The 20,780-nt window shown below is 48.5% G+C and overlaps 2 protein-coding genes across 16 annotated transcripts; one reads left to right on the top strand and one right to left on the bottom strand.

The window, feature by feature from the left end:
- Window positions 1–789: 789 nt before the first annotated feature.
- On the bottom strand, window positions 790–6,297 carry IL23A (interleukin 23 subunit alpha). 6 transcript variants are annotated; one of them, XM_034644355.1, is made up of 7 exons: window positions 6,170–6,297; window positions 5,730–5,802; window positions 4,562–4,650; window positions 2,350–4,381; window positions 2,022–2,123; window positions 1,342–1,488; window positions 790–1,240 (listed from the first exon to the last, which is right to left on the bottom strand). In XM_034644355.1, the coding sequence occupies exons 4-7, from the start codon at window positions 2,512–2,514 to the stop codon at window positions 1,079–1,081; spliced, it is 576 nt and encodes a 191-aa protein (XP_034500246.1). In that variant the 5' UTR covers window positions 2,515–4,381; window positions 4,562–4,650; window positions 5,730–5,802; window positions 6,170–6,297; the 3' UTR covers window positions 790–1,078. The 6 variants fall into 6 exon arrangements, with proteins under 6 accessions (XP_034500246.1, XP_034500245.1, XP_019651726.1 ...); XM_034644354.1 differs by having other exon boundaries at window positions 6,139–6,264; XM_019796167.2 differs by lacking the exon at window positions 6,170–6,297 and having other exon boundaries at window positions 2,350–2,714; window positions 4,257–4,381; window positions 5,730–6,127.
- Window positions 6,250–20,656, top strand: PAN2 (poly(A) specific ribonuclease subunit PAN2). 10 transcript variants are annotated; one of them, XM_011220718.3, is made up of 26 exons: window positions 6,250–6,387; window positions 7,009–7,404; window positions 10,237–10,406; window positions 10,519–10,639; window positions 10,801–10,878; window positions 11,255–11,522; window positions 11,917–12,259; window positions 12,463–12,559; window positions 13,400–13,519; window positions 13,734–13,853; window positions 14,128–14,256; window positions 14,384–14,583; window positions 14,682–14,815; window positions 14,952–15,058; window positions 15,246–15,344; window positions 15,687–15,760; window positions 16,083–16,230; window positions 16,529–16,672; window positions 16,809–16,868; window positions 17,092–17,182; window positions 18,216–18,373; window positions 18,472–18,615; window positions 18,748–18,927; window positions 19,051–19,144; window positions 19,422–19,619; window positions 19,940–20,656. In XM_011220718.3, the coding sequence occupies exons 2-26, from the start codon at window positions 7,123–7,125 to the stop codon at window positions 19,972–19,974; spliced, it is 3,594 nt and encodes a 1,197-aa protein (XP_011219020.1). In that variant the 5' UTR covers window positions 6,250–6,387; window positions 7,009–7,122; the 3' UTR covers window positions 19,975–20,656. The 10 variants fall into 10 exon arrangements, 9 of the variants coding, with proteins under 9 accessions (XP_011219020.1, XP_011219019.1, XP_019651723.1 ...); XM_011220717.3 differs by having other exon boundaries at window positions 16,502–16,672; XM_019796164.2 differs by having other exon boundaries at window positions 14,682–14,827.
- Window positions 20,657–20,780: the final 124 nt, after the last annotated feature.

The following is a 20,780-nucleotide window of genomic DNA, read 5'->3' as shown; positions in this document are numbered from 1 at the left end:
CATGTAGGATCAAGGTCAGCAAATCATGACCTATCTTCCAGCCACCCCAGTAGGCACCGTCTTGTAATGTTTTTCTTCTTACCCCCATTTAGAACAGCTTTTCCTGTCCTTTAGATTCTTCTGCGGGGCTGGGAGCCATATATGAGTTGGGGGGTATGGTGAGCAGTTCTGTAACTAGCCGATTGTCACTTGCCTGGTTGGTGACAAAGCCAAGGTAAAAGCCTGGGTCTGTTTGACTCCAATGCCCATGTGTTTCTAATGTTGTGACTATGGAGAAAAGGAAGGGGAATGACCACAGGAGCCTTCCCCTTCTCTTTGTTTCAAGGTAGTTGACCTCCCCTTGGGTAGTCAAACCCTCTGATGGGGCTCACAGATGTCCATTAAGGGAGAATCCCATTAATTTGGGGGATTTACCACCATCTTCTTGGAATGCCCTTCCTGCTTGAAACAGCTCTGACTTTCGATCCTGCAGTGATCGGGACTCCTGTCTTTGGCCAAGTACACTCTTCACCAAGAAAGTAAGGAGGCAAAGGGTCAGGCGGCAAAAGCAGTCACATTTAGGGGCCCAACTTCCTAATCTTAACCCTTGGTAATCCCGTTCAGTTTACTCAGCTATTCAGGGATCCAGACCAAAAAGATCCCTGTTACTGTATGTATACACCAGAGGGTCGTGAGGATAGAGCCTTCTCTGCTGGAGCCGTGCAGACTAGAAGGACGCATAGTGGAGTCCTTTGGCCCTATTTTTCCTTTTCCTAACCAAGCCTAGGAATCAGACTCGGATATCGACATAAATAAGTCTTTATTGAAAAAAGTACATAATTCAGAATAAATATAATAAATAATCCTCCCCAAACTGCTGCCCTGAGGATAAATAATCTCAAGTTTTCCCTTCTTATTTAATAAATAGTCAACTTTGTCCTAGGTCAGCAGCATAAATTAGTCAGTATTGGTAATTTTCAACATAGGCAAGTCTCATTAGAATTAATGGACTAATTTGTTGGCTCACAGGTGCCTGGGCTGATTCATTATAGCACTGCTGAGCCGTGGAGATCTGGGTGCCATCCTTAAGCCGTTGGCTTTAGGGGCTCAGGGTTGCTGCTCCGTGGGCAAAGACCCGGGCAGCTACAGCCACAAAGGCCTGGAGGCTGCGAAGGATCTTGAAGCGGAGAAGGAGGCGCTGCCATGGCTGGCTGGGGCTAGGGCTTGGAGTCTGTTCAGTCTCCCGGTGGTGACCCTCAGGCTGAAAGGACACAGGACACAATCAGAACTCTAGATCCTTCACCCTCCAGTCCTTGCCTCTGATACCTGCAAGCCCCCGCTCTCCAGGCCCCTAGTTCATACCTGCAAAAGTTGCCTAAGGCCCAGGAGGGAGGCGTGAAGCTGGCCCACAGGGCCATCGGGGAGTAGAAAAGGCTCCCCTGTGAAAATGTCTGAGCCCAGCAGCTTCTCATAAAAAACCAGGCCCTGGTGGATCCTTTGTAAGCAGAACTGGGAGGGAAAAGAAAGCAGTGAAAGGAAACAGATACCTTCCTCCCACTCCATTCACCAAATACTCACCCAGTTCTTTGCCATTCCTAGGCACTGCTATGGGCTGAATGTTTGTGTCCCCACAAAATTCAGATGTTGAATTCCAACCCCACCCCACCCCCCCAAGTATAATGGCTTTGGGAGGATGGGCTTTCGCGAGGTGATGATGTCATGAGGGTGGGGCCCTTCTGAATGCAATTAGTACTCTTATTCTAAAAGAGACCCACGGAACTCCCAAGGCCCCCGCCATATGAAGACACAGGAGAAGTCCGCAGTCTGGAAGAAGGCCCTCACCTGACTGTGCTAGCACCCTGATCTCCGACTTCCGGCCTCCAGAACAGTGAGAACTAAATTTTTGATGTTCATAAGCCACCCGGTCTGTGTTACTTATTATAGCAGGCTGATCGGATGAGGACAGAACTTTCACTAATTCACCATAATACCCAACGATGTCCCAGTCCCCTCTTCCTTGTGGTCCAGCCTCATCTTACTACCTGACTGTTGTCTCTGAGTCCTTGGGGATCACAGCCATCCCCACACTGGATGCGGGGGACCTCATCTGTAGTCTCGTCATCTCCCTCTTCTCTTGGTAGGTCCTGGAATGGAGGAGGGGGTAGGGAGAGTGAAGAGATAAGAGAAATGCTTTCAAACTCCACTAGGACCCTCAGGCCCATGACTTTCCCAGGAGCCCCACTCCTCCATCCTCTCTTACTCTGTGATGACCTTTGACCCTCTAGCTTCCATGGAAAGCCAAAGAGTCTTCCCCTGCAGCCTTGGAGAGCTTGGATAGGCTCCTGTTTGGAGCCAGAGCCCGTTACTTACCACCTGTCCCATCGGCGGATGTGCGCTCCAGGCCAGCGTGCAGAGCCTCTGTGAGAGCTGCTGGCCCTGAACCCAGGCAGGGCGACCGCCCACAGGCACAGCCTGGGTCTGAGCCCCCCAGGGCAGCAGCAGCAGCAGCAGCAGCACAGTCCTGCTCCCCAGCATCTTGTTGGCTGCTTCTCAAATCTGGCTGGATCCGTGCCTCGAACTGGTCCTTGTGGAATCTCTGCCCACTTCCCTTTCTTCTGAGCCTGATGCTGTCCGCTCTGTGCGTCTCTGGTTTGGTTCCTTCTGTTGTTCACTAAGTTTCTGAGCAGGTTCCTGCTGTTTTTCTCCCCTTGTCTCTGAGTCTCTTTTTAAGGTCCCTGCATTGAAAGGCCCGCCCTTTATACTGGCAGGTGACTCACAGCAGGTGGGATTCCCCTCCCTGCATCATCCCCCTCCGCGGGGAGCCCAGGTATGCAGCCTCAGTTCAAAGGGAAATGAGACGTGTGGTTGCTGTGGCTGGAGGCCTGGGATGGGGCATATGTGTAATGCTCTCCATGAATCGCAATGGCTTGTGGAGGGGGTGGCGGTAGGAGGAATGAATATTTAAATGAATCTCGTCTCAAGTTCCTTCCTGTTTAACTTTCCCTCATCTTTTTGCCTCTCAAAGCTATATCCTTCCCCCCAGTACCTAATTTCCTTACCTCCCGCCTGAGGAAAAACCAAAACAGAAGTATTCGTTTCCCGAAAGGATAGCGAGCTCAATTTGGAATGAAGTTTGGTTCCCACATGGTGTCCTCTATCTGAGAACCAGGGGGTTTCTTTTTCTCCCTTGGGAACAGTAATTTTCACTGGAAGAGAATGGACTCGATGCACTTTGTGAACTGGGAAGCCATATAGTGCCGCATAAGGTATTTCTGCTCCCACTTCAGGCCTCACTGTCGAAGTTAGGAGGGCTCTTGGAGGGAGAGAGTTGTTGCTACGAACCATCTGATTCATCAGCCTTAGTGGCCAAAAGTTTCATAGGCTCTGTGGAGTTCAGGTGATGGTGCTTTTGGGATACCAATGTAAGCAAGGGCCAGAAGTCAAATTTAGATATTCTAGCACCCAGCCGCTATCCTACAGCTAGGAAATCCAGGAGTTCTGGGGAGTTGAAGGTGTGCTGTGTCAGTGACCCTGGCCAGTCCTTCAGCCTGTTGCATCCATGGGTAAAATCCGCTGACACTGATTTCATCACCCTCCCTGATGCAACATCCAGTGAAACAGCTGAGGATGTGAGGTTGGGCGTGGGAGTGGGGGGTGGTCCAAATCTGGGACTGCCCCAACCCCAGTGGAGGGTCCCAGAACAATTTGGACGTCAGAATGAGGACATGGCTGACCACACGAATGGTCCTCAAAGCCTCCCCCAAGAGGTTGACCCTTCTCTGAGAAAGTTACCCTTGATAGAAGTCTCCCTTCCCTTAGAACTATTCAAAACTGCCCAATGAAATATTTGATTCAAATATTAGGACTCTGTGGTAAATCTATCCTTTGGATAGAACGTTCCCAGCATCAGGACAGGTTATCTCAGTTTGAGTGAGAAATGGTTTGCCTCTCTCTACGTATGGTAGACACAAATGCAATAAGAAAATGGGTGGGAGGGAGGAGGGGAAGCTCCCCTCACTTGTGTTTAATATCTCCTGCGTTCTTCCCTCCTCTAGCCCCATTCTGGGAGGCTAAATATAGGGGATGAAAGGTAAAAGAAGGAAGAGGAAGTAGACTCCTGGGGGATGGGATGACAGAGACAAGGGTGAGTTGGAGGCACGGGGCTCTGCTGTTTTCTTTCACTTCCTGGTACTTCGAGAACTGGGTAGGAAGCAAGGTTGGTGGGGTGATTGTGGGACTGTTCTGTGGCAGGAACTACTTCCAGGACTAGATCTGACCTGGAGCTGCAGTGACCCCTTGACGTCAGCAGGGCCTCAACCGTTATGCAAATCACATTCACAAGACACTCCTAAGCAGGCCTTTCCAGTTGGATGCCCAGGCTCCAAATCCAGTTGAAGTTCCCCTAGGGAGTTAATAATGATGGCTAATATATATGCAACTCTCACTTTATGCCAAGTACTTGGTCTAAGCACTTTTCATATATTAACGCATTTAATCCTCACAGCAACCCAGTGACGTAGGTACTATTATTATCCCTATATTACATACATTACATATGAAGAAACAGAGGTAAGTAATTTACCCAAGATCACAGAGCTGAGTGGCCAGAATTCCAGGGCAGACAAACTGGTTTCAGATCCTGCATTTTCAATCATTCTATTACACCGGACACTGTGAAGAGACACAAAGTATCTTTATAAAGTGGGTCATTTAGCCCAGGTATCTCTGAGTATCTCAGGCCCTATAATTTTCATGGGTCTGTGAAGTCTTTCTCAATCTGAGACCTCGATGTGGAAATTTCTCAAAGGGTACAAACTGTCCAGGTCTCTCAGCACCCATCTTTTCCCGAGATTTTAAATCTAGTCAACTGTGAAGTCAGATCAGTTTGAGAGACCCTCTGAATTAAGGTGTTTTTCTATCCATCTTTGACTTCTGACTGATTCTAGGACCCCTGTGAATCCTGGAAGTCTAAACTATGGAGTCCTTTTCTTTTTTAAAAGATTTTATTTATTTATTTATTTATTTATTTTTAAAGATTTTATTTTTATCTATTTGACAGAGCGAGCACAAATAGGGGGAAGCAGCAGGCTCCCCGCTGAGCAGGAAGCCGGATGTGGGGCTCAATCCCAGGACCCTGGGATCATGACCTGAGCCAAAGGCAGACACTTAACAACTGAGCCATCCAGGCGCCCCAAAGATTTTATTTATTTGAGAGAGAGAGAGAGCAGAGAGAGCACCAGTGGGGGGAGGGGCAGCGGGAGAGGGAGAAGCAGGCTCCCCACTGAGCAGGGAGCCGGATGTGGGGTGATCATGACCTGAGCCAAAGGCAGATGCGTTACTGACTGAGCCACCCAGGAACCCCTGAAGTCCTTCATAAAGTGTATTGAGAGAGAAATGCTTTAACACTCTATCCTCGGTGAGAAGTTCCTTCCATCAGAGAGGCTCCACGTGGCCTTTAGAAACTAGCTAAAGTGCCGTGGAGCCGTGCCACAACCTGACCCCATTCCAACAGCAGTTCCAGCTCAGAATTAGACCCCAAGAATCCCTAAAAATAACTGTTGGCGCTAAATCTGTAAGAGTTTGGGGTAAGCAAATGTCCCAATTTGCCCTGCTCATCCCCCTCTGAGGGAGAATGCCGAGCTTCAAGAGCTAGGGGAATTTGATAGCTGAGGGGTCTTGCTCCCCGGGACTACCACCGGGGCATGTGGGAAGGGGATAATCACAGATGGGAGTTTCAGATGGATGCTTACAGAATCGTAGAAGACGCGGCTAGTTGGGCCGTGTTAAGAGCCTGGCTCCCGCTTCCTTTTTTCTCTCCCATTCCTGGAAATGATAGGAAATGCCGGCGAGTTTCGGGGGTAACAGGGTGAGAGGTGGCGGAGCAGCTCACAAGAGTACCACGGGAAGAGGGGGTGGACTGGACCATGCTGGGAATACCCAGCAGTCGATTCCCAGTACTTTACCTTGGGCGTCCCTTATTCTAGAGTCTCTAAAGTTATAGGGAGTATGAAAGTTCAGGTTTTCAAGCGAGTTCTCTAGTTTTATTCAAACAAAGGTTTAAAAAGAAGGGGTTACGTTTCACGACACCAAATACGGCCAGGGTCTGACACTGTTTGTCCCCACCGGCGGCCCGTAACCTTGTTTTTGCCCAGTCCTTACGTCACGCGTCTTCTCGCGGAGCCTTCTGTACCTGGCTCCTTCTGATTGGCTTAGGTGAGCCCCACAGCCTTCCTGATTGGAAGCTCCGACTGGGAGAGCGACGTCCTTCCCGCCGTAGGGTTTGGTTGAGCATCAGGCGCGGGGGAGAATTGGGGAAACTGGAATTTCCCGCGGAGCTGACGGCGCTTTCTCTCCCCCTACTCGTTTTAATTCCACGCGCTCCAAAATATCCGCCATGGAGAAATCTTGGTAATGACCCAATCCCCATAAGCATCCCAAGAACACATCTGACCCCTGCCCTAATCCCTCCCCTCCCCGCTGCCGGGGGAGAATTCTGGGTAATTGATTTCTCTGGTTCCCCTAGAGAATTGTGGGTAACTAACCATTTTCATCATGTCCCCCCACCCCCGCCCCAACTGTGGGTAACCGGACATTCTTATTTTTCCCTGGAGAATCCTGGTAACATTGCAGAGGATTCTGGGAAACTGACTTCTCTGGTTCTCACCTCCCAACTCCCCACCCCTCATCCCTAATTTTGGGAAACAAGCACCTTAGTCCCCCTGCTTAACTCTAATCCCGCAGTTGCTGCTCCTTCCACTGATGGTTCTGGGGTGAACCAGGCAAGTGAGCAGGCCTGAAGGGAGATGGAAAGGAAGTCAAGTATTAGGTTAGATAGTGGGGTGGTGGAGAGTACAGAAGGACCAGAGGAGAAAAAGGGCCCACTGCCCATCCCCTCCCTGCCTGCTTCGTCCCCTACCTGGCATTCTCACACCTGCCTGCCTCATCTCCCTCCTGCCCTGATAATTGAGAACACACTAAATACAAGTACCTGGGCCTGCCACTGACTCAGCTACCTCTTTCCCTTTGCAGGCCAGGATGTCCATTCTAGGCCCACTGGTGCTGTTCTGCTGAAGGTTGGGTCAGGCCTCTTACGGGGCTGTTGCAAGGGAGGGTGAGACAAGGGTCTAATCTGCCATCGTCATCATGAACTTCGAGGGTCTGGACCCTGGACTGGCAGAGTATGCCCCAGCCATGCATTCTGCCCTGGACCCTGTCCTGGACGCCCACCTGAACCCAAGTCTGCTACAGAATGTGGATCTGGATCCGGAGGGGGTGGCCTTGGAGGCTCTTCCCGTCCAGGAGTCAGTGCACATAATGGAAGGTGTCTACTCTGAATTGCACAGTGTGGTGGCTGAAGTGGGTGTGCCTGTCTCCGTCTCCCACTTTGACTTGCACGAGGAGATGCTGTGGGTGGGAAGCCACGGGGTAAGAACTGTACCCCTTTGTAAGGGATGAAAGGAGATGTTGGAGGTCTTTTATCTGGTTTTAGCCCAAAACAGCTGCTTTACTGGGAGCCAGAACTGAGTGGAGGTGATGAGAATTAGTTGGGTCTCTAAGTTAAGTCAGGAGGAGGGCAGTGGAAGGAACCATAGGATCCAGGGAGAAGTTACATAGGCATTCTTTTTCAGAAGTCGTCCTATTTCTACCACTATTTGCCGCTTCCAAGCTTTGATTAATCTTGATAACTGTACCCATCAGTTAGTCTGTGATGTCCAAATCCAGTCTCTAATGCGCCTCCTCTGTTTTCCATTTTCATAATTATAGAATATTTAACACATGTTTCTGTGTACCTTACCTGGAATCATTTTGTCTTCTCTGGCTTATTTTAATCTCTGAGAGCATTTATCAATGCTGATTTTTTAAAAATTTTTTTTAAAAATTTACCAATATGCTAGGGAGCCCAAGATTTTGTAGAAATAACATGTTATCCTTGGTTTACTAATATACCTTCCATAGAGCATGAATTGTGCTTTTTTCATTAGAAAGAATGGGCTTTTTTGGTAATACATTAATTTCAGTAAGCAGTGTTTACTGCTATGCTAGGCCCAGGCGGTAAAGCTGAATAAAACATAATCCTTACCCTCAAGGAATTTATAGAACAATGAGGAAAAAAACGATATGTAAACAGATAACTTTATGATCCTTTAGAAGAAACTAAACTGTTACACTTTTTTTTTTGAATTATTTATTTATTTGACAGACAGCAAGAGAGGGAACACAAGCGGGAGGGGGATGTGAGAGGGAGAAGCAGGCTTCCCACTGAGCAGGGAGCCCAGTGCAGGGCTTGGACCCTGGGATCATGACCTGAGCCGAAGGCAGACCCATAACAGCTGAGCCACCCAGGCGCCCCTAAACTGTTTCACTTACTAATTACAAACTTAAGATATAAACTACTAAGTGCCAGTATAAAAACATGTACTGGGTAGAGAAGGGTCAGAGGGCCCCCAGAAGGAAGTGATACCTGAAGTGAGTTTTTGAGACGTGAGTAGAAGTCAGGTGAAGAAGAGGGGAAAATGCTGTCTTGGCCAAAGCAACAGGAGAAAGATTTCCAAGATACTATACAGTGTAACTGCAGAGTGCAGGAACTATAAGCAATGGGGGTTCACTGCACTGGGAGATAAAGCTGAAGAGATAGACATGACTTCATTCAACTAGTGTTTTTTGAGCACCTACTAGGCGCCAGACCTTGCTCTGTGGTCTAGGTTTAGAATGAACATTTAAGAAGGCAACAAAAATCTTTTTGTAATATATTAAATGTTGTTTAGTATCTTTAAGGAAATAAAGTGGAGTTAAGGGGGTTGAGGTAACGAAGGGTGGGAGGTGTTACTGTTTTGGATAGTTGGTCAGGGAAAGGTCTCTCTGATACAAAGCCACATTTGAGTAGAGACCTGGATGCAGGCCATGTTGTCCATTTTAAGTCCTCTAGAGGGGAGAGAGGAAGCCATGTAGATACCTGGGGGGAGAACATTCTAGAGAAACCTCATATGCTATATTAAAAAATCTTGGACTTGACACCATTGAAGATTTTTATCCAGAATGATAAGGTTAGGGGCGCCTGGGTGGCTCAGTCCTTAAGCATCTGCCTTTGGCTCAGGGCGTGATCCTGGCGTTCTGGGATCGAGCCCCACATCAGGTTCCTCCACTGTGAGCCTGCTTCTTCCTCTCCCACTCCCCCTGCTTGTGTTCCCTCTCTCACTGGCTGTCTCTCTCTCTGTCAAATGAATAAATAAAATCTTAAAAAAAAAAAAAAAGAATGATAAGGTTAGGTTTGTATCTTAGAGGGCTGAGGTAGAAGTAGAGAGTTTGGTTTAAGGGGGACAGGGCAGGACTCCATGAGGTCAGTTTGGAGGTTATTGTAGCCGTTCGCATAGAATATGAAGGCCTGAGTGAAGCATTGTAGAGATGTATACATGAGCACAGATTTGGGAAACACTTAGGAAGTAAACAAGACTTAAGTTGACTACCAATGACTTAGTCCATTACATAGATTATGGCACCATAGGGAATGTAGTTAAGAAGGATTGAAATGAGGTAAAAATGACATTTAATTTGGAATGTAATGAATATCTAAAGAGAGATGTATAGTAGGTATTTGGATGTGTAAGTCTGAAGCTTGAGGCAGTGGTCTGGGCTAGGGAAGGGAGTAAGGATCCATCAGCTTAAAACCATGGATGGTTAAAAACCCTGAGAATGGATGAGATTGCCTAGGAACACTAGTGAGAAAATAGTGGACTGGGAATAGCCATGTTTCAAGAGAGTGGTCTGAAGGGAAACACATAAGGAGAAGGTATGAGCTAAGAGGAGAGAAACCAGTAGTGAATGATGTCACAGGAGCCAACGGTGGAATGAGTTTCACATTCTCTCTATTCCAGCCTGTGACCCACAGTACACATTTCCCAGACGGCAGGTAGAGAATAAGACTTGACTGTGGAACATAAGAAAGCCAGTGCAGGATCGGACCCACGTCCCTGACCTGAAACTATTCTAACCAGCTGAGCCATTACCGGTTCAGCAGGTCATTGTGAGGATAGAATGAGGTAGAGTTTACAAAAGTACTTTGTAAAGCATTAAAGGAACATAGATAGTATCATCAACGTCTTTATCACTTAGATTGGTCCCTGGGCTTATGCCTTAGGGGCTGCCCACAGGAAAGGTCAAGCAAGAATGGAGGAAAGCTGAACAACGTCCAGGCCCTGACCTGTATCTGGGATGGCCCTGCCCCTCCATTCAGGGTGTGTCTCTCTTTTTTCCCCACAGGGCCATGCTACTTCATTTTTCGGCCCAGCCTTGGAGCGTTACTCATCCTTTCAGGTCAATGGCAGTGATGACATACGACAGATCCAGAGCCTGGAAAATGGTATCCTTTTTCTCACCAAGAACAACCTCAAGTATATGGCCCGTGGGGGCCTCATTATATTTGATTACCTGTAAGTGGCTTCTCAGCTCTAGATGGGAAAGAGGGTCCCTCCTAGAACGGGAAGACTAAGGAATTGGAAGCTTCTGAGGGCCAGGTCCCTTAGCCTTTTCTCTCCACCACAGGCTAGAGGAAAGTGAGGATATGCACAGTCTCCTGCTGACGGACAGCAGCACTCTGCTTGTTGGTGGGCTGCAGAACCACATATTGGAGATTGACCTTAACACTGTCCAGGAGACTCAGAAGGTACAAGCCTGGGGCAGGAAAGACCCAGCAGCATCTGAGACTTTCAGGGAGCTGGGGATATATCTGGGCTGGGAACATGACTAAGTGTATGTGCGACCTTTCTGTTCCTTTGGTCTGTGGGAAGAATTATTCTCACTGGTTTTTCTTGCTTTCCTCCCCAGTATGCCGTCGAAACGCCTGGAGTCACTATTATGAGACAGACAAATCGCTTCTTCTTCTGTGGCCACACGTCTGGCAAGGTGGCTCGGTTCTGTGTTTCCTCCTACCACAAGGCCCTGTTTCATCAGACGTGTGCTTGGGCTCTTCCTTTCCCTCAATGCTGGGGCTGTAGTGGGAGGGACGGGAGGAGTGTACGGAGTTCCTCCTCAGCCACATTATACTAGAGTATCTTTCACCCTAACAGTTTCTGTTGTAACTAGATACCTTCCAGGCGAAAGAGTAAACAAGAGTTCTCTTTGGGGTCCCTTTCAACGCTTGGCTTCTCTTTCTGCCTCTTCTGCACTTTAATTGCACGTATCCTAGAGCCTTAGTTCTTTGGACAGGGGCCTTGAGGTAGGTGGCAGGTCCTTTTCCTGATGACAGTGTTGGACGATAACCAAGTCATCTCTTCTTCAGGTTTCCCTGCGAGACCTCCGTACTTTTAAGGTGGAGCATGAGTTTGATGCTTTCTCAGGGAGTCTGTCGGATTTTGATGTGCATGGCAACCTGCTGGCCGCCTGTGGCTTCTCCAGCCGCCTCACCGGCCTGGCCTGTGACCGTTTCCTCAAGGTGTATGACCTGCGCATGATGCGTGCCATCACACCGCTCCAAGTACACGTGGATCCCGCCTTCTTGCGCTTCATCCCTACGTACACTTCTCGACTTGCTATCATCTCCCAGTCAGGTAGGAAGGAATGTAGGGAGGGTAGGTGGCATTGATGAGTGAAGGGGAACTAGGTACCAGAAGGACCGTACTCCCGGGAACCTCTTTGTTGGAGAAAATAGTAACCTTTCAGTGGGCTGTCAGGGTCTCACTTAGTTTTGGTCAGAGAGTAGGACTTTTATTTTTCCCCCAGTATGAAGAACACAGAACAAGATAAAGGCAGAGCAGGCAAAACAATTTTAGAACCGCCTTTACTGGGTAGCAGACTTGCCTGTGGTTTGTGGGAAGGCATCCGATGGTATTCTTTGTATCTCTAGGCATGAATTTAGGCCCCATCTTTCCTTGATACCAGGGCATAAAAGAATGGCCCCCTTTCAGCTTCCCAGGGCTCATTGAGCTTCCTCCTCTCTTCTAGGGCAGTGCCAGTTTTGTGAGCCCACAGGCCTGGCCAACCCAGCAGACATCTTTCATGTGAATCCTGTGGGGCCTCTGTTAATGACATTTGACGTATCAGCCAGCAAGCAGGCCCTGGCCTTTGGGGATTCTGAGGGCTGTGTGCACCTCTGGACTGATTCCCCTGAGCCTTCCTTCAACCCTTACTCCCGTGAGACCGAGTTTGCTTTGCCCTGTCTCGTGGACTCACTGCCTCCTCTGGACTGGAGTCAGGACCTGCTGCCTCTTTCCCTCATCCCTGTCCCGCTCACCACTGACACACTTCTCTCTGATTGGCCTGCGGCCAACTCCGCTCCAGCTCCCAGGTTGTACCTTACATCTGGGCCAAAAGGAGGGAGGGGGAAGGGCCGAGATGCCAGGATTCTCAGCAAGCCCTGTAGTAGTCATCGCCTTTCCTGATTTTTGTCTGCCTTCAGTATCTTCTTTTTTTCTGGCTCCTTGGGCGTTGGTTGGGTTTTGGTGGGCAGACACCACAACCTTCTAGCCTTAGAACTATACTACGTTACAGGCGAGCACCCCCTGTGGATGCAGAGATTCTTCGAACCATGAAGAAGGTGGGCTTCATTGGCTATGCGCCCAACCCCCGCACCCGGTTGCGCAATCAGGTATGTTCAGAGGAGAGAGGGGCAGCCCCCAGCCATTCTCCTGTCTTGTTTCTTTACTCGTCTGGAGGAGTTTTTGCTTTTAGTCAGTCAGTAAAGGTGTTTTGAGGCCTGCTGAATCAAAGGTACCATGCTAGGTGTGAGGGAGAATTCAGAGATACAGAAGATTGTCTTTACTGTTAAGAAGTTTAGTTTTTAGTTGGTAAAGATAAGACCTGTCTGGAACAAATTATTTATGTTCTCTTGTGAAACACTGAAGGACTGTTACAAACATTTGGTGCCAGGGCTGTTTGGAGGGAAAGTGTTATTCTGGGCCAGAGTAGTCAGGGAAGACCTACTGAAAAAGGTGGATATTGAGCTGGAAAGGTGAAAGATGGGTAAGTAGAAAGTAACATGGGTGCACGTTCAAGATGAGAGATCAGTGTTAGCAAAGGTCTCAAGAAGCATAACTGCAAAAAGCATGTCTGGTGGGGACTGTGACTGGACCAGTCTGGCTATAGTAGTGGTCAGCATTGAGAAATCGCCAGACTTTAAGGTTGGAAGGGGCCCAGTTGTGAAGCCTTGAATATCAAGTGTATAGTGGGAGAAGTGACGTGCTGAAATAGGCTTTTTGGAAGAGTTTGGTAGTGAGATGCCGGACAGAGTGAATGTGCAGATCCTGGTGGGGAAGCCATCATCGTTGTCCAGCTGTGATGAGGTGGAGTGGTGGCCGTGGGAATAAAAAGGAAGCAGTGGCTGCTGAAAACCCCCACGATATCAGAATGTTCAGTGTTGGGATAAAGGTGGGGGGAACCAAAGATAATTAAGACATCCAACAAAATTACCTCTTCTTAAAAATTCTAGATTCCTTACCGACTCAAGGAGTCTGACAGTGAATTTGACAGCTTCAGCCAGGTCACTGAGTCACCAATAGGGCGGGAAGAGGAGCCACATCTCCACATGGTTTCTAAGAAGTACCGCAAGGTGCTGGGGGATACCAAGGAAGGAGCCCTCGGGGACGTGGGGAAAGGTTCCCTGGGAAAAGGGGTCATACGAGAAAGGACTGAAGGACTCAGTTGAGATGCCCTCACCTACCACCTGGACTCGGGAGGGAGGTTCCGGGGAAGGTTATGACTACTCGGAAGATACAGGGGACTCTGAGGATATCTTCATCTTGCTCAGACTATTTCTGCCTCAGGTAACCATCAAATATTCCAAGCTAGGGCTGGAGGACTTTGACTTCAAACACTACAATAAGACCCTGTTTGCTGGATTAGAGCCCCACATCCCCAATGCCTACTGTAACTGCATGATCCAGGTAAGGGTGGGTACGCCTGCGACTTGAACATGCCTACTGCCTTTCTCCTTCTCTGTAGCCCTACACCCACTACTCTTTTTCCAGGCCTCTTCAACCAAGCCCACTTTACCATGGCCTCCGCTACCGTTCTTTCTTGCTCTGCAGCCTTCACATTGCCTCTGCGCATTCCATTCTTCAGTGGCTTCCTGCTTTGTAGTCTTCACCAGCTCCCTTAGCCTTCCCGTCTTTCTCCCCGCACCGGTTGCCTGCATCAGTTCTCTTGCTTTCCCGCCAGGTGCTCTACTTCCTGGAGCCTGTTCGCTGTCTAATCCAGAACCATCTTTGCCAGAAGGAGTTCTGCCTGGCGTGTGAGCTGGGCTTCCTCTTCCACATGTTGGATCTCTCTCGAGGTGACCCTTGTCAGGTCAGTGTCTGGAGATCTGAGACCATAAAAGGGGAAGGGAGGTGGAGAGTAGGGGGGGACATTGCTGTGCAAATGGCCACAAAAGAGAAAATTGTCCCATTTTACCAACATACTTCCTGGATTCCAGGGCAGTAATTTTCTTCGGGCATTCCGCACCATCCCTGAGGCGTCAGCCCTTGGTCTGATCCTGGCTGACTCAGATGAGGCTTCAGGCAAAGGCAATCTGGCCAGGCTTATTCAGAGGTGGAATCGCTTCATTCTCACTCAGCTGCATCAGGATATGCAGGAGCTTGAAGCACCCCAGGCTTATCGAGGTGCTGGAGGCAGGTATGATATCGGGCCGTGAACAGTGAAGGCCCCTTGGTGACTTCACGGGTCTCCTAACTGCCTCCATGTGCATGCATTGCCTTCCCCACTCTTAGCAGCTTTTGCTCATCGGGGGACTCGGTCATCGGGCAGCTGTTCAGCTGTGAGATGGAGAACTGCAGCCTCTGCCGCTGTGGCAGTGAGACCGTGCGAGCCTCATCCACCCTGCTCTTCACGCTCTCCTACCCCGAGGGTAGCACCAGTGGTATACCCTGCAGCTGGGTTGGGAAGCCTCCCCCACGCATCCCGGAACATCAAGGAGAGGGTGTTGGGGGGCTAACAGTGGGCCAAAGGGAGGACGTAGGGTGAAGCATCCAGTTTCCCTGCAGATAAAACCGGGAAGAGCTGTGACTTTGCTCAAGTCCTAAAGCGAAGCATCTGCCTGGAGCAGAATACACAGGCCTGGTGTGACAACTGTGAAAAGTACCAGCCCACGGTGAGCCCTCCGTGCTGGGGACTTGGCTGCGCTCTCCTCTGCCACTGGCTGTGTCAGCACTGCTGTCCAGGGAGCCATAGGGAGTGGGAGGAACCTCAGTTCGAAAGTGCAGGCCCAGGTTTCTGTTCCCGTCCAGGTTCCTTTTGTGTAGGCTCCCTGCCACTCCTTGTTTGTTTTGTCCTCTCAGATTCAGACCCGCAACATCCGCCATCTGCCAGATATTCTCGTCATCAACTGTGAGGTGAACAGCTTGAAAGAAGCTGATTTCTGGAGGATGCAGGCTGAGGTGAGGACCAGGTCTGGAAGCAGGGCTTTAGGTGTACATTTTAGTTTGCTCTCCATTCTGTACTCCATTTGTGATTAATGTTCCTGGGGAATCAGGTTTGGTTTTGTTTTTTTTTTTTTTAAGATTTTATTTACCCATTTGAGGGAGGGAGAGAGAGAGCGCTTGAGCGCAGGGGGAGGAGCAGAGGGAGAGGGACGAACACACTCTGCTGAGTGCAGAGCCTGACACGGGGCTTGATCGCATGACCCTGAGATCATGACCTGAGCTGAAACCAAGAGTTGGACATTTAACCAACTGAGCCAGCCACGCACCCTGGGAATCAGATATTTTTTCTGTGTTCAGGTTGCCTTCAAGATGGCAATAAAGAAGCATGGTGGAGAAATCTCCAAGAACAAGGAGTTTGCTTTGGCTGATTGGTACGTACAGCCTGAGGCAGTAGTCAAAGGATTGAGCTACCCAGTGGCTCCTCTTGTCACTGGCTAGATTTCAGAACAAATTTCTTTTTTTTTTTTTTTTTAAAGATTTTATTTATTTATTCGACAGAGATAGAGACAGCCAGAGAGAGAGGGAACACAAGCAGGGGGAGTGGGAGAGGAAGAAGCAGGCTCATAGTAGAGGAGCCTTGTGGGGCTCGATCCCATAACGCCGGGATCACGCCCTGGGCCGAAGGCAGAAGCTTAACCGCTGTGCCACCCAGGCGCCCCTCAGAACAAATTTCTAATTCTCTTGTCCTAATAGGAAAGAACTGGGAAGTCCAGAGGGCATGCTCATGTGTTCCTCCATTGAGGAGTTGAAGAATGTCTGGCTTCCTTTCTCCATTCGCATGAAGATAACCAAGAACAAAGGGCTGGATGTTTGCAATTGGACTGATGGGGATGAGATACAGGTTGTTGAACAACTGGGAAGAGAAAGGGGAATAAGGGAGAGAAGGTTGGGACAGAAGCAGGGCAAGGGGAAGATGGAACTTAGTATAGGGAAAGGGAAGGGAATAAAGCCGAGTATTTACCAGTTGTGGGCTTTTCCAGAGTGACTCAGTTCAGTATTGAGACTCATAGCTGGGATAGGATGGAGAGAACACACCCTGGTCCCCCATCCCCATACTCCAAACTCCCTGTCCTCTATCCCCATTCCCCTTCCTTCCCCATCCTTAAACTTAGCTTAGCAGCCTGGGTACCCCCTCACAGTGGGGCCCAGCCAGGGCAGAGGAGGAGCATGGTGTCTATGTGTATGACCTGATGGCTACTGTGGTGCACATCCTGGACTCACGCACAGGGGGCAGCCTGGTGGCTCACATCAAAGTTGGAGAGACCTACCACCAGCGTAAGGAGGTAAGTGAGATTATACACGGCAGGGACACTCCTGGTGGTAGCCACCGTGGAATCCCAGGTTTGTCCCTATCTTGAGTCTGAGCCAGAGTGGTCCAGCTGTCACTTTAGCATCCGTCTTTTTTCTGTATCTTCACAGGGTGTTACCCACCAGCAGTGGTATCTTTTCAATGACTTTCTTATTGAACCTATTGATAAGGTTAGTTGTAACACATTCCGTTCTCCCTTTCATCTCCCCCTTTCCTCGCCTTCCCACCCTCATCCTAGAGAATGCCACGCAGATTCGGGAGGCGGGGGGGATCCTTAAGAATAAAAAGTGTTAGCAGAATTAAAAATAGCACCTGAGTTCTATCTTTTGTCTGGCTAGGGAAAAAGGAAAAAGGGGCATATACGTAGGCCATTAAGTGCTTTTTCTTTTATAGCACGAAGCTGTGCAGTTTGACATGAATTGGAAAGTACCTGCTATCCTTTATTACGTCAAAAGGAATCTTAATTCCAAATACAACCTGAACAGTAAGTGGTACAGAGTAGACCAAAGGGTGTGGGCAGTTTAGATTGGTCTTTAGGAAGAGATCTTGTTCAGATTAGGACAGGTAACAGTGTTAATATTTCCAGGGATACTAAAGATAGTCCTGTTCATCAGCCCGTAAATTTAGAACCTGGAGATCCTGAGGTGTAGTGGGGAAGAGCTGATGGGGGGAAATCTGATCAAAATGACTAAGGTTATGATTTTGATTCTAATCATTCTTCCCCCCCCCCCAAGTGAAGCTTTCATCTTCTTTTGGAGATTAACTCCTTATTAAGGCCCTTTTTGGTGCCTTTATTTTTTATTTGTTAAAGATTTTATTTATTTATTTTACAGAGAGAGAGACAGCCAGTGAGAGAGGGAACACAAGCAGGGGGAGTGGGAGAGGAAGAAGCGGGCTCGCAGTAGAGGAGCCTGATGCGGGGCTCAATCCCAGAACGCTGGGATCACGCCCTGAGCTGAAGGCAGACACCTAACGACTGAGCCACCCAGGCACCCCCTTTTTGGTGCCTTTAAACCATAGTTTCCCTGCAACTTTATTTTTCTGGTTTTTTATTTATTTTTTTTTTAAAGATTTTATTTATTTATTTGACAGAGATAGAGACAGCCAGCGAGAGAGGGAACACAAGCAGGGAGAGTAGGAGAGGAAGAAGCAGGCTCATAGCGGAGGAGCCTGATGTGGGGCTCGATCCCATAATGCCGGGATCACGCCCTGAGCCGAAGGCAGACGCTTAACCGCTGTGCCACCCAGGCGCCCCTCTGGTTTTTTAAAGCTAAAGTCCAAAGCTAAAGTCTTACTCTTTCCTCTCTGCTTTTTTGTTTTTTCTTAACATATTTCTTAATAGTTTTCTGATTTGATCTGTTCCATCCATCTGTTCATCAGACATGATCTTTTTACTCACATGCTTTGATGATTGAGGGATCACAGTGTAGACCCAGTCTCTGGTCAGCCATCTGGGTTTCCCTTCTCTGGTTACTTCCCTTTCCCCAGCCATCTGTCTTCTGGACTTTCCCTTCCAGTCAAGAACCCTATTGAGGCAAGTGTCCTGCTGGCTGAAGCCTCACTAGCACGGAAGCAGCGGAAAACACATACTACCTTTATTCCACTGATGCTGAATGAGATGCCACAGGTTGGGGACCTGGTGGGCCTGGATGCTGAGTTTGTCACCCTTAATGAGGTAACAAAGTCCAAAAGGGTGTGGTGGTGGAAAGAACTCTGGAGATAGTAGGAGTCATAAGCAGTTCTCTGATTTCCTTATCAACTCTTCTCACATAGGAGGAAGCAGAGTTACGCAGTGATGGCACCAAGTCTACCATCAAACCAAGCCAGATGTCAGTAGCGAGGATCACCTGTGTTCGGGGCCAGGGACCCAATGAGGGTATTCCCTTCATTGATGACTACATCTCTACCCAGGAGCAGGTATTAGGATATGGAGGTGCAAGTGAAACGGACCTTGTGTGTATGTAGAGTGCTCTAGAACCCAGGGAGGAGTGGTAGAGGGATACTCTGCACCTCACCTCCCAAGCGACTTATCCTTTTCTCTATGCCTAGGTGGTGGATTACTTGACTCAATACTCGGGGATAAAGCCAGGAGACCTAGATGCCAAGATTTCCTCTAAGCACCTCACAACTCTCAAGTCTACCTACTTAAAGCTTCGTTTTCTTATTGACATTGGAGTCAAGTTTGTGGGTCATGGTCTGCAGAAGGACTTCCGGGTCATCAACCTCATGGTTCGGGCAGGGCTCTTTTAGGAGTCTTTGAATGTGGGCCCTTTAGGGTATATGTTGTGCTTTTGGAGAATGGGAAATTACAGATCACCTGCCTTCAGTTTCCCACTCTTTTATCTCTGCCAGGTACCCAAGGACCAAGTCCTTGACACTGTCTATCTCTTTCACATGCCCCGAAAACGAATGATTTCCCTGCGATTCCTTGCTTGGTACTTTCTAGGTGAGTTGGTGTACCTTGTAGGCCCTTGTGGTGCTCAGTAAGCAGAAAAAAATGTTGGAGTTGTCAGAGGAGTAGGGAGGACCCTGAGTTAGTGGTGAGAGTTACTAATGGATTTAAGTAGCTTCAGTATCCCTCTGCACTAGGGATGGTGTTTGGCTCTTTCTCTTGGGGGCGGTCAAGTTTTTTATTGTTTATTGGGAGCTGGAGATGTGAGTAGAGGACATGTTCTTACCTTCCTTTGCTAGGTACCAAACTGTTCCACTTCTAATTCCCCCAGACTTGAAGATTCAAGGGGAAACCCATGACAGTATTGAGGATGCCCGCACAGCTCTTCAGCTCTACCGAAAATATCTGGAGCTAAGCAAAAATGGCACCGAGCCTGAGTCCTTCCACAAAGTGCTCAAGGGTCTTTACGAGAAGGGCCGAAAGATGGACTGGAAGGTGCCTGAACCTGAGGGCCAGACAAGCCCCAAGAGTAAGACCTGAAGTGGGACAAGGGAAACTGGACAGGGCGGGTTTTGATTGCATATGTGAAGATTATACCCACGATGATAATAATGATCATGGTGATGTCAGCAATAGTACCACCCCTACCTTGTATTTGTAAGGCACTCAATAGTTTATAAAGCACTTAATCTTCCCAACATTCGGTGAGATAGATTTTACTACTGAAACTCCATTGATCCTGACCTCCTTTTGTCCAGTTCTAAAATGTTTGGGCAGGTTTGCCCTCTTTTCTCTTGCTTTTTCTACACTCATCTTAAGAGTCAATGCTCTTGGTTTTGTCTCTGACAGATGCAGCTGTCTTCTCCTCAGTGTTGGCGCTCTGACCTCACCATCTCCCAGCGAAGTACCCCTCTCCCTTCAGTGTTCTGTGGCCCCAGAACTGGGAGGTGGCTTCCCAAGTTGGCTATACCTTGTCCGCTTCCAGAATTGGACCTGCTCGGGGTCTACAGATGGTGCTATTAATAGAACTGGAATGCAGCAGAATTGTTGCAAAGGGAAGAGGAGCCAGATTCCTTTTTCATCCTTTGCAAAATAGCAGGCCAGAAAGAGTCTAGAAATGACCCAAATGGAAAGTAATTGGTATTCTCAATAAATATCCTGGTAATTAATATCCAAGCAAACACACACACAACACAACACAACACAACACAACACAACACAACGCTCCTGGAACTAGTACTCTCAGTTCCTACTTGGCTAAGGACTGAAGTCCTGGACAGTGACAGGCTTACAACAGTAGCTCAGGACAGCTCAAATCTCTGACTGCTTGAGGGTTGCCTGGAGGGGCCAGGACATAGAGTATTGGTGGCCCTAGCAGATCAGTGTTGCCAACACCATCATTTCCAAGACGGCCTCTGGGTCCTAGATGACGCTGGGCTGCTGGCTTCACTCCTGCTGACAGCTGAGAAGCATCTGTCTTCCATCCACTCTCCTGTTCCAAGTTTTGTTATTTTTTTAAATTTTGTTTTAAACTGCATGTTTTATAAAATAAAAACAAAAATGTTACTGGCTGTCATCTATGTCATTAGAGACCTGGGAGTGTGGGATGCTTGGACTTAAGCCCTCCTCTACTTTTTGTATTGGCTTTCTCTTACAACTGGAAAAAAACAAAGCTTTCAAATTTCCATCT

Source organism: Ailuropoda melanoleuca, chromosome 15 (genome assembly GCF_002007445.2).
Source record: "Ailuropoda melanoleuca isolate Jingjing chromosome 15, ASM200744v2, whole genome shotgun sequence".
Lineage (NCBI taxonomy): Eukaryota > Metazoa > Chordata > Mammalia > Carnivora > Ursidae > Ailuropoda > Ailuropoda melanoleuca.
Note: the sequence above shows the minus strand (reverse complement) of the source record. Positions and strands in the feature narration are given on the sequence as shown.

Excerpts from the sequence above, each read along its gene's own strand:
- IL23A (XM_034644355.1), bottom strand. The coding sequence starts at position 2,514 with ATGCTGGGGAGCAGGACTGTGCTGCTGCTGCTGCTGCTGCTGCCCTGG. Across the intron at positions 2,124-2,349 it reads ATCCGCCGATGGGACAGGTG|GACCTACCAAGAGAAGAGGG; the intron begins GTAAGTAACGGG and ends CCTCCATTCCAG. Across the intron at positions 1,241-1,341 it reads GCCTTAGGCAACTTTTGCAG|CCTGAGGGTCACCACCGGGA; the intron begins GTATGAACTAGG and ends GTGTCCTTTCAG.
- PAN2 (XM_019796160.2), top strand. The coding sequence starts at position 7,123 with ATGAACTTCGAGGGTCTGGACCCTGGACTGGCAGAGTATGCCCCAGCC. Across the intron at positions 12,560-13,399 it reads GCACCCGGTTGCGCAATCAG|ATTCCTTACCGACTCAAGGA; the intron begins GTATGTTCAGAG and ends TAAAAATTCTAG. Across the intron at positions 16,673-16,808 it reads CCTACCACCAGCGTAAGGAG|GGTGTTACCCACCAGCAGTG; the intron begins GTAAGTGAGATT and ends GTATCTTCACAG.